We start from the raw sequence: 12,039 nt of genomic DNA on the forward strand, positions 1-12,039 counted from the left end.
GGGGACTGGGACCGAGGTGAAAAACATTTTAATTGACAAGTATGCCCTGTGTCATTTTAGAATGACATATCTAATATTGTTCCAGTAGGGGGAAATGACATTTAACATGTCGGTGTAGATCAGGGGTTAGCAACCTAATGCCCATGGGCTGGAAACGGCCCTTGGAGGATGTTTGACCGGCCCCTGAGCTGCCCCGAACTGAGCTGCCTGCTTGCGCACGGCACTAAATCGGCACAGCGCGGGGACTCGCTTCTGCGGCACCAAAAATTGCGTCTCCGCAGAGGCACATGCCAAAAATCGTGGGCGCTCACACACACAATCCGACCCACGAAGGGATCTCTGCGGGACCGATCCGGCCCAGGGAAGATAAACCTTGCTGACCCCTGGTGTAGATCCAGCTCTGCCTGATGGTACCAAGGCACAAACCACACTCTGTTTAACGGGGGCTGCCTAGGTCAGGGAGGGGAAAAGCTTTGGCCCTCCAGATGTTGCCGGAATACAATTCCCATCATCCCCGATCACCGGCCATGCTGATGGGGACAAGGGTGTGTGTGTCCAGAAAAACCTGGAGGGACACAGGCCCCCCCACCATCGGCCTAGGAGTTAGTTCCAAGGCGTTACACCCAAGAACATCTTTGGTTATGGCGATTGCCGTCTTAGAGAAGCAAGAGGAGCAGCCAAGCAGATTCACTTTCCAGATTTATTTTTGTTCCCCTGCTGCCTGGGCGAGAGTTAAAGGGTGGGAAGGAAACTGCTCAGATCAATACAGAGGCCAGTTTTGAGTTCCCCATCTTCAACTCCAGTTTGCAAATCCAACGGGGGCACCCCCAAGCATTTCAGGCCCCTATTGTGGCAAGAGTCCCATGGTTCCCCTGCCCCTCCATTCACCCTAAAAATCAGAGCAGACCCTTCGATCCAGTGGGAGGGACAAGAATGCTTCCCGATTAAGACGCATCTGGCCATCAAAAGGTTCCCACGGCCCTTTGAAGTGGAACCGAAAAGGCCTTTCAAACTAAAACTTTCAAACGGCCTTTCTGAAGTTAAGATGTTAGGAGTCCTTAAGCCTAGCAGGCAACGTCCAAGGCGAATTCAGATCAGACGGGGGAGAGAAACCCTGAGGAGAAAGGGTAGAGCGAGGCCAAAGGTGGCACACAGGTTTTTATCGTCCGGCAAAACACCCCAAAGCCTGTCCTCAGTCAGCTTGTGGAGCTGATCTCGCCCCATGGGCCTAAGAAACGCTGTAGCTGTTGTAGTAAGTGGCCGTCGCGTCGGCAAGGACGGAAATGAGGCTGGTCTCGGAGGAATGGGAGCCGCCCGGCACCTGAGACACCTGCACATGCCCATTGACCACCAACCCGCCAGGCTCCGGGTGTCCGGGGGCATTCAGGTACTGGTCAAACTCATCGCGGTCCATCTCCTCCAACAGCTCCGCTTGGCTCAGTTGTTCCAGGCTGTCGAAGTTCTGGTGGTGCTCAGGAGGCGGCGACAGCTGGCCCAGGTGAGGGTGGAGGCCGTGGGGCTGCATGGCCGGGTGGAAAGATGGAGGGGGGTAGTAGTTGCATGAGGGGGGAGCCGAGCAAGGGGAAGAAGCAGGGTGGGCGGTTTGAGAGATGGGCAGGTGGCCCAGAGGGCGGCCGCACTGCAGGGAGCCGCCGGCGTACTCCAGAGAGTAGGGCCCCCCGGGCAGGTTGGAGCGGCAAGGGTCTTCGGAGCAGGCGGAGGAGAAGAAGCTCTGCTCAGGGTCTATCGCATCCAAGGGGGACATTTCTGGGGGGGTGGGCAGGCCGTAGGGGTAGGTGTCCATGGGGGTACCGGCGCCGCTGCTCTGAACCTCCCGGTATCTCCCAAGGCTGGGCAGCACCGGACCGGGAGAGTAGTCAGCCTGCCCGTCTTTCTCCCTGCGTTTCTCCGGCGCGGAGTCCTGGTCCCTGGAGAGGTGGCCCAGCAGGAAACCCGGATCCACTCGCTTGCAGATCCGCTTGATCTGCTTCTTCCTCCGCGGCCGGTACTTGTAGTTGGGGTAGTCTTGCATGTGCTGAACCCTCAGCCTTTCAGCCTCTTCCACGTACGGCCGCTTCTGGGACAGCGTTAAAGCCTTCCAGGATTTGCCTGCAGGGAGAGCAAGGAGGAGGAGGAAAACGCCTGTAAGGATGGCACACACACAGGAAATTCAGCAAAGCATGAGCTGCAATCAGCTGGACTCGGCACACTGGCTCACAGTCACCCTCTGTTAACATCGGCTCCCTTTCCAGTCCTCTCCTCTATGTGCCTGTTATAGTCAGACTGTTTGTGATGAGATTGTAAGCTGCTTGGGGCAGAGGACTGCGGTCATTTTAAAGTTTCGGCTTATGTTCTCCCCTGGTCTCCTCGCTGGCCCAAATAGGACCAATTTAGCCAGCTAGCCCTGGTGATCATCTAATGTTTATTGGATGGATTTCCCCCCTAAATTGATTTTTGAATTTGAATTTATTGTTACTCACATTTTATACTGTATTTTATGCTGTTTTGTTGCATCAATTAAGTGTTTTAAATTTGTTGTCAGCCACCCTGAGCCCGGTTTTCTGAACCAGGAAGGGCGGGGTATAAATAAAAATTTATTATTATGTTACACCGCCAATGCTACGCATTTAACATTGTCTGTTCTGCGCAAATTAAATAATAATGATTCAGCTTGTTTGGTGCAACCTATTCATTTATTTCATACATTTTTTACACCGCTTGATTGTTTTTGAAAAAAACCCTCAAAGCGGTTTACGAAAAGATGAAATAATAAAACCGAGAAAAATTCACAGCCAAACTTAAAAACATACAAAAAACAAAACATCTGGAAATCACCTCAAGTTTCTAAGCATCTGGACAGGTTTGTCTAAACAAGAATGGTTTTTGGCAGGTGCCGAAAAAAGAAAAGCAAAGGCACCTCTTGATTTCAAGTGGCAGGGAGTTCCAAAGTTCAGGGGCTGCCACACTAAACAATCAAGTTCTTATAAATGTGGAAGGGGTACTGTGTGGCTCATGAAGAAGACCCTGAGAGGCTGATCACAGGGTCTGGGTCAGTTCATATGGGGAGAGGCGATTCTTTGCACACCCCTGGAAAACTGGGAAATGCAACTTTAAGGCTTTACAGGGGGATGTCCAGCGCTAGCTGTACTCAGAGTAGACCTATTGAACTCAATGGACTTTGCTAAGCATGCTCCACTTCCACAGTTGCCAAGTGTGCCGGCAGCCTCAGAGCAAACTGATGACCCCCCCCCCTTAAAACCCGCTTTACACCTAAATGTTCCTGAGTGAGCACACTTTTGCCGTCACTCAACATTTCATTCTCGACACCCAAATATACCCAAAATTTGAGAAGAGAGCAAAATCAATGAAGGTCGAGAGATAAATCTGAAATAATTTGGCAACAGATGGCGTTGTTTATAGCCGGATCAGGGCTAATTTAATTAGCGAGCTCAAATGTAATCGACAGGTTTGTGGGTTGAGAGCACTTTTGTTCCTGGAGTGTTGCTGCGTCAAGGAAGGAAAAAGGAAATGTCAAGAGGCAGCTTCTCCTCCTCGCAAGGAGCAAAAGCTTCCGTGGGTGAATTTACGCACCTTTGGCCACTCTAATCTGCAGCATCGCAGAAAGAGCAAAAGGTGGATTTAGATGCAGCTGAGTGGCTGTTCACTCCCCAGTATGCATGTTCAGGTAAGGCTGGGAGGGAGACCCTGGAGAGCTGTTGCCAGTCAGTGTCAACGATACTAGATGGACCCAGTGGCCTGACTCTGCCTAAAACAGCTGTCTGTGTTCCTACTATGGACATCAACTTGGTTAAGGACAGACGATCAACCCACATGCAAAGCCACCAATCCGAATCTGAGCCTGATGTTTTAAATGCTGAGCGATGCTCCTGGGGCGGGGAGGAGGGAGGAATATCAAATTTTGCTTAGGATCATAGAATTGTAGAGTTGGAAGGGACTCTGAGGATCATCTAGTCTGACCCCCTGAAAGTGCAGGAATACGCAGTTGTCCCATACGGGGATCGAACCTACGACCTCGGCATTATCAGCACCACACTTCGTTTTAAAGCAAGAATCTTTACCATGAGCTTGGCAAATCTGTGCCGTTTCTATCCTGCCTTGACTTGAGAGGTCATGTGAATATTGCATGTTACGTTGTTTGAAATTTTGCATTGTAAGACTCTCTGATTTTTGTATTGATTTTGTGTTGGTATTAATTTTGTGTTTCTGCGCAAGGATATTGTTTATATATTTTTGTCTGGCAGATCGTTTGATTTACACTTAATAAATAATAATAAGAATATGGATTTCATGGCACTTACTGTGTTTGTACTTGCCGTATTTTTTGCTTTATAAGACTCACTTTTCCCCTCCTAAAAAGTAAGGGGAAATGTGTGCGCGTCTTATGGAGTGAATGCAGGCTGCGCAGCTATCCCAGAAGCCAGAACAGCAAGAGGGATTGCTGTTTTCACCGCTTAGTGATCCCTCTTGCTGTTCTGGCTTCTGAGATTCAGAATATTTTTTTTCTTGCTTTCCTCCTCCAAAAACTAGGTGTGTCTTGTGGTCTGGTGCGTCTTATAGAGCGAAAAATATGGTATTTATCTATTGCAAACTACTCTTTGAGATCTCAGATAACAAGCTGTCTACCAATGGAAATGATAAGTGATACAGAAATGAAAACCTTGTTAACTCCTCAGCCCTTTTCGCTCCTGCGCAGCTATTCTTCTAGAACCTGCAAATTAATTAATGTACAGTGCAGATGAAGTCCAGCTTGTATCATTTATCACCAGCATAAGAGTGTCTGGTCATAGACTCTGGGGGGATCTTGTTTTAAAAACCAAAAAACTGTAGAATTCCCAGGGTTCCAAGGCATTCCTATTGATGGAATTTCCTTTGGATGCAGAGATTTTTACTGGGGCTTGATCCTCCGTAACACAGCGCGATGGAGTGCAGAACGAGGAGTCGAACGGTGTGGGAATCAGGTCTGCAGACAACATTAAGTGACTCAGGAGCGCGAAACCACGAACAGACCACAAAGAGCCCCCAAAAGATGTCTCCAAACTGGGGAATCAGGCAGCAAAATGGGTCTTCAGGAGATTCAGTGCCCCGAGCTGTAAAGTGGTCCACAGTGGAGGAAAATAAAACCAAACCCTAAATGAAAACAATACACTGAACTGGCAGTGATTACGCAGGAAATAGATCTTGGGGTCATGACGCCCGAGCTTGAGGGAAATGTCAAGGCGCTGCGTGGAAGCTGTGATAAAGGAAAACCCAGGGCAGGAATTTTTAGGAAAGGGGTTCGACATGGAACCTCCGATGTGGCCGAACCTTATATAAATCTCTGCTTGGGAAAGTGGGTTGTATTGAAGTAAGTTTTAGTTGAAGAAGTCCCACTGAAATTCATGGACGTCTGCTAATTCAAGCGACGTCTGCTAATTTCGATGCATCGCCTCTGACATGAAACTAACACAGCATTGCAACCCAATGGGTACTGTGAGCACAGCATCTTTCAAGAGGGTGCTGAAAATCTGGGGACAGGTGGGGGGAAAGGGGCAGCAGCCTAATTTACAGGTAAAGGATCTTCACCTGTGGGACAGAGGTTTGTATAGTTATGAAGATCACCAAGAAAATGTGCTGAATTTCCAGCATTTGAGAAATCAAATGAAAAGCATCACGGGCATAAAAATGTTTTCAAGGACAGATATCCCTGCAGATTACGCTTGCACAACCCCGTAGCAAGTTACGGCTGTAACCTTACATACGCTTACTTGGAAGTAAATGCAATTGAAATCAGAGGCATTTATTTCTAAGTCAGCCTGGTCAGGGTGAGGCAGCGCAAACCTGAAATACTGATGCAAATATTTAAATGTTCCTTGTGCTCTATTGAAAACTGGTTCCGACTAAGCGCTTAATGCACCTTTCAGTGGAATTTGCTTCCAACGGACACATAAACTTAGGATAAGTGGCTTAAATGGTTACATCTAGAGCTGCAGAAAAGTATTCAGCGCTGAAAACTGCAAGCTAGCTACTCATTACCACTTCCCCACATGTGATTTTAAATTGATCCCAAATTCTATTGTAAATAAAATTATTGTTTTGAAAGGGAAAGTGTCTCTCTGCACCTCCCCAGAAAAAGAACGAATTCAGATCAAGCAATTGCGGGTGTAACAAACCTTTGGTATTTGTGCTTGATACGGGATGTGCTGAATTGCTTTAAGTGTTGAATATGTTTGTGCTATCTTGATTTTATAAGTGTTTTTTGTCCTTATTGCTGTTGAACTTTTGTTTTTTAAAAAAAAATGTTTTAGCACAGTGTATTGCTTTAGGCACTTTTTATGTAGAACATGGCTAGGAAGATGATAAATAAATATTTATTAACATGTAGTGCTCATATAAAAAAATAAAAATAATACCTGGAGATGCTACCTTTTCTCCTTAGACTTTTGATTGACGCTTTGCTGTTCCTTGTTCTTAATGTGTGTTTTTGTTTTGTTTTGTTTTGTTTTGCTGCTATCATTGGGGGTTGCTTTGTGTATTTTTTTTTTATATATCATTACATCCATTTCTGTGTAAATGTGTCTATACTTTAGTATAATATTTACTCTTTCTTTATGTTTTTAAATATGTTGCCAGTGGCTTGGAGACCTTTTTGCTTACTTGAGGGACTCATGAGTTTAATAAACAACGACTATACAAATATGAATAAGTACATCACAGCTGTTGTGTTGTTTTTGATTTAATTATACATGATTTAAATATCCTTCATTCCTTAAAAATATGTATATATATGCGGCAGTATTCTTCTTGGTGTGCCGTATCCAACATTAAAACCAAATTTAAATGCCCTATTCATTTATTTAAAAATAAATAAAGCTGTAATTTAATTTCCTAGATAAAAATAAAAGTGATGTTATGTATGGCTATTCCTCCCTCCTGCCCTTTAATACTACTTCGGGAAGAAAACAGAGAGCTTTCAAAGTTTTCCAAGCACCTCCCCTAAAATATGTACGATATTGTTTATACAGTATTAGGTCGTTGACACTTTTCAGAACAATACATACAGAACATAGCTAAGAAAACACCCCCCCCCCGGATTTATTGTGTGCATTTGCGACACGTCAAGTTTGCAATAATTTTTAGGCCTTTTCCCCTCACCTTTATTCCGGGAAAACTGATCTCATTCTGCCCAACGGCTTATTTGCAAAGGTGAGCTCTTAATCATAAAAAAGCACGGTCATTTATTTATTTAGCTTTAATTTTATTGGGGTGGGGGTGTGGAATTAGGGAGGCATCTTTTAAACTTTCGCACGGTTTTAAAGTAGCTTTAAGCAAATAAAAAATAGGGAGACGCGTGCAAAAAACCCCCACCATCCTCGCGCTTTTCCCCACTTTTTTTTTTTTTTAAATATGGCGAAATCTTATAATGAAAATCTTTTGTGAAAAAGAAAGTGACTCTATTCCTTTTCACCGGCTTTTCCCGATTCCGAGATACTGAGGGCCCCGATCCGATATGCTGAGCAAACCGCAGCTGACGGATGGATTTTCCCCACCTAAGAACTTCCATTGGAAAGGGACCCGTTTCGGAGCGACTCCCCAGCGCGCCGACCAAACCCCATCACTCCAAAGTCCCCATTGACTCCAAAGCTACAGCCAAACCCGGGGCTCTTTTGTCGGTGTTTTTGATGGGAACTCGGGAACGGACCACCAAGTAAACCTCAACGGGCTTAGAGGTTGCTGAACTGCGGCCGGATCAGGCCTTTCCTCCTTGTTAAACGCCTTTGGGCAGTCACCCCGCGCCCTGAACCGATTTTTACGCGCAGAAAGGATTTTTACGCACAGAGCGCGGGCTAAATCAGACGGCCTGCAAAGCAAACTGAGATATCTAAAAACACAGAACCGAATGTTAAAGCTTTAAAAAAGTTATCAAACCTGAAAACTTTAAAAAAAAAACAAAACTCGAATGGCGAGGTGCGCTCTTTCCCGCACTCCTTGCGCGCGCGCTCTTTCCCGCGTCCGCCTTACCCAACATCTTGCTCAGCTCGGCGTTGTGCAGATCCGGGTTCTGGACAGCCAATCGCTTCCTCTCGTCTTTGGCCCATACCATGAAGGCGTTCATGGGGCGTCGGATGCGGCTTTCGGGGGACCCCTTCTCGGGCCGGCTCCCTCCGACGGCGCCGGCGGATGCTGCGCCCCCGTCGGGCAGCTCCAGCGGGGAGCACTCCAGTCTCTCGGACCAGGCGTATGAGCCCAGCAGCGAAGCCATGCCAGGAGGGCGGCTGGCGGGTCTCGAACCGGCGAGTCCCCGGCAGGCGGGCGCGCAAACGGGCGGCGTCCCCCTCTATCCACTGCACTACGCTCCGGCAGGCGCCCTCCTCCGCCCGGCCGCGCTCTATTTATGAGCTTCCTCCCGGGCCGCCTGGGGAGGGACCGGCTCCGCCTCGGGCGCGCCCTGCCTGCCTCGCCGGAGGAAGAGAACGCGGGGAGGGGTAGGAGGGCCTGGCGCCGTCGGGAGGGAGGCGTGGGGAAGGGACGCGGGGGGCCTCCAGGGCTCGGGTAGCTTCCTTTCCAACCATTAAGTGGGTAGGGGGGAGGCAGGGGGACAGTGTCCCTGAGCAAGTGCAGAGCGCCCCTCTTTTCACAGCCAGGCTGGATTTTATTAGGGCAAATGTGAAGCCAGGAGGTCGCAGAAGAATTGATGCTTTTGAATTCTGGTGCTGGAGGAGACTCTTGAGAGTCCCATGGACTGCAAGAAGATCAAACCTCTCCATTCTGAAGGAAATCAGCCCTGAGTGCTCACTGGAAGGACCGATTGTGAAGCTGAGGCTCCAAGACTTTGGCCACCTCAGGAGAAGAGAAGACTCTCTGGAAAAGACCCTGATGTTGGGAAAGATGGAGGTCACAAGGAGGAGGGGACGACAGAGGACAAGATGGTGGGACAGTGTTCTCGAAGCTGCCAGCATGAGTTTGACCAAACTGCGGGAGGCAGTGGAAGACAGGAGTGCCGGGCGTGCTCTGGTCCATGGGGTCTCAAAGAGTCGGACATGACTAAACGACAACAAAAGCCAGGAGGACAGTACCCCTGAGCAAGTGCAGAGCGCCCCTCTTTTCACAGCCGGGCTGGATTTTATTAGGGCAAATGTGAAGCCAGGAGGACAGTACCCCTGAGCAAGTGCAGAGCGCCCCTCTTTTCACAGCCGGGCTGGATTTTATTAGGGCAAATGTGAAGCCAGGAGGACAGTATGCCTGAGCAAGTGCAGAGCGCCCCCTTTTCAGAGCCGGGCTGGACTTTATTAGGGCAAATGTGAAGCCAGGAGGACAGTACCCCTGAGCACGTGCAGGGCGCCCTTGAATAGGTGCAGAGTGCCCCTGTTTTCACTGACTGGGTTCAACTCTAGAACACATCCAGTTGTGAGGACAGGAGGACAGTGCCCCTGAGCAGCTGCAGAGTCCCTTTCCATCACCTCTGAACAGCCCCAGAGAATCCTCACACCTCTGGGACCTTCACATAAGAGGGTGGCAATTCTAATCAAACTCTCCCCACCCCCATTCCAGAGCCCATTGGAAACCAACATACAAAAGCAAAGGCAACCCACCTCAATTTCCGACCCCACCTCCAAGATTATGGGAGACTGGGGAGAAACCCGTTTCTGAAATTCTGGATCCTTCGAAATGGAGGAACCACCCTGCGGAAGGAAGGGCTTGGCAAGGGATGCTCTGCAAAATGCTAATCTCTTCCTCTTCCTCCATCTCCTGAGGCTTAGTGTGACCCAGAGGTCACCGGATCCCTCAGCCCCAGAATGACTTTGGGCATGTACAGAGTGCTGTGTACCTGTCTATTGAATGAAAACTACCAAAGACCAGAGAGACAAAAAGATAGGCAACCCTCTCTGTCCTAAGAAGCAGAACTGTGCAAGATTTTGAATTACACGGCACTGTTGGTCTGGTGTAGATTCAGAACATGAAGGAAGGGTCTCTTCCTCGGTCCTGAAGGAGCGTCTCCACCCCCATCGTTCAGCCCGGACACTGAGATCCAGTGCTGAGGGCCTTCTGGCAGTTCCTTCACTGTGAGAAGTGAGGTTACAGGGAACCAGGCAGAGGGCCTTCTCGGTGGTGGCGCCTGCCCTGTGGAATGCCCTCCCTTCAGATGTGAAGGAAATAAGCAGATATCTTTAAAAGACATCTGAAGGCAGCCGTATTTAGGGAAGTTTTTAATATTTAATAGTGTATTGTTTTTAACACTTGATTGGGAGCTGCCCAGAGTTTCAGCCAGATGGGTGGTGTATAAATAATATTTTTTTGATATTATTATTATTATTATTATTATTATTATTATTATTACCCCCCCCCCCCCCCCGGAGCAAAATGGGATAGTTAGAGCTGGAAACTTTTCCAAACCATTTTGACCCTCTTCTTACAACATGCATAGGTAAAGGTAAAGGTACCCCTGACCATTAGGTCCAGTTGTAGCCGATTCTGGGGTTGCGGCACTCATCTTGCTTTATTCCGGGTCATGTGGCCAGCATGACTAAGCCACTTCTGGAGAGCCAGAGCAGCGCACAGAAACGCCATTTACCTTCCCGCTGGAGCGGTACCTATTTATCTACTTGCACTTTGACATGCTTTCACACTGCTAGGTTGGCAGGAGCAGGGCCCGAGCAACGGGAGCTCACCCCATGGCGGGGATTCAAACCGCCAACCTTCTGATCAGCAAGCCCTAGGCTCTGTGGTTTAACCCACAGCACCACCTGTGTCCCTACAACATACATAAAATCATAGAATTACAGAGTTGGCCAAGGGGCATCTAGTCTAATTACGTTCAACACAGGAATTCCAAAACAGAGACAGACCAATCTCTAGGTGCTTGGCCTTCACTTTGGGACATGGTTCAGTCTAAGGTTCAGTCTCCATCACCTCCAGGAAGGGCCAGGTGAGAAATCTCACCTTAAATCCTGGAAAACACGTTAAGAGCGCACCTGCCCCCACACCAGGTAAGGAACAGAGAGAACTTTTAAAAACGTTAAGACGTAATTGCAGAATGAAATAAAAACAGCAGGCTGTTGGACGAAACAACAAAATCACAAGCATACTCCGCCAAATATCAAATGGAATTTAAATACCCCACCACTCATAATGAAGAACGAGAACTTTCTGACAGCAAGAGCTGTTCAACAGGGGAACAGTCTCCCTCGGAAGGTTGTGGACTCCCCTTCCTTGGAGATTTTTAGGCAGAGATTGGATGGCCATCTGTCATGAATGCTTTAGCTGAGATTCCTGCATTGCAAGACAATGGATAGATTAGATAGATAGATAGATATAGATAGATAGATAGATAGATAGATGATAGATAAAACTTTGTTCACATTAGCCAATGGCCATAGCAACAATAAAACATTACAGTCATACCTCGGGTTAAATATGCTTCAAGTTGAGCATTTTCAGGTTACACTCCGCAGCGACCCAGAAGTAATGGAATGTGTTACTTCTGGGTTTCGCTGCTCGCGCATGCACAGATGCTCAAAATGACGTCATGCGCATGTGCAGAAGTGGCAAATCGTGACCCGCAGATGCACAGACACGGGTTGTGTTCACTTCAGGATGCGAACAGGGCTCCAGAATGGATCCCGTTCGCATCCAGAGGTACCACTGTACAGTATACGCAGAAAGGGAAATTTGATATAAGAGCACAATTTAAAGTCCTGAATCAGCCGTCAGTTAGTGGCCCTTATTGTGATTGCCCCTGCTATGAACCTAGCCACCTTTGCTGTTATCTGCTCATTTTGATCTGATAGAACAAAGGACATTGTGGCAGTGGTTGAGCGCCCTGGGATGGTTAGCATGAGTGGTGTGATGATCTGGTTCCTCAGGTCTTTGTAGAGAGTGCAAGACAGGAGGACGTGTGCCGCTGTTTTGGTGCTGCCATCTCCACAGGGGTAAAGATGTTTCTCAGGTGGAATCTTTTGGAATCAACCCTCAAGTACCGCAGATGGCAAAACATCCAGTCTTGCAAGTGTAAAAGCACGTCTGTATTTTGGGATAAGACGT

General features: G+C 47.9%; 1 protein-coding gene across 1 annotated transcript; it reads right to left on the minus strand.

Annotated features, from left to right (window-relative positions):
• Positions 1 to 686: 686 nt before the first annotated feature.
• On the minus strand, positions 687 to 8,378 carry SOX7 (SRY-box transcription factor 7). Its single transcript, XM_083432757.1, has 2 exons — positions 8,020 to 8,378; positions 687 to 2,109 (listed from the first exon to the last, which is right to left on the minus strand). The coding sequence occupies exons 1-2, from the start codon at positions 8,258 to 8,260 to the stop codon at positions 1,229 to 1,231; spliced, it is 1,122 nt and encodes a 373-aa protein (XP_083288883.1). The 5' UTR covers positions 8,261 to 8,378; the 3' UTR covers positions 687 to 1,228.
• Positions 8,379 to 12,039: the final 3,661 nt, after the last annotated feature.

Source organism: Podarcis tiliguerta, assembly GCF_965153285.1.
Source record: "Podarcis tiliguerta genome assembly, chromosome: 3".
Classification (NCBI taxonomy): domain Eukaryota; kingdom Metazoa; phylum Chordata; class Lepidosauria; order Squamata; family Lacertidae; genus Podarcis; species Podarcis tiliguerta.

Bases quoted from the DNA above. Each gene is read 5' to 3' on its own strand.
- SOX7 (XM_083432757.1), bottom strand. From the start codon at position 8,260: ATGGCTTCGCTGCTGGGCTCATACGCCTGGTCCGAGAGACTGGAGTGC. The intron at 2,110-8,019 runs GTAAGGCGGACG...CTCTCCCTGCAG, and splicing joins CGAGCTGAGCAAGATGTTGG to GCAAATCCTGGAAGGCTTTA.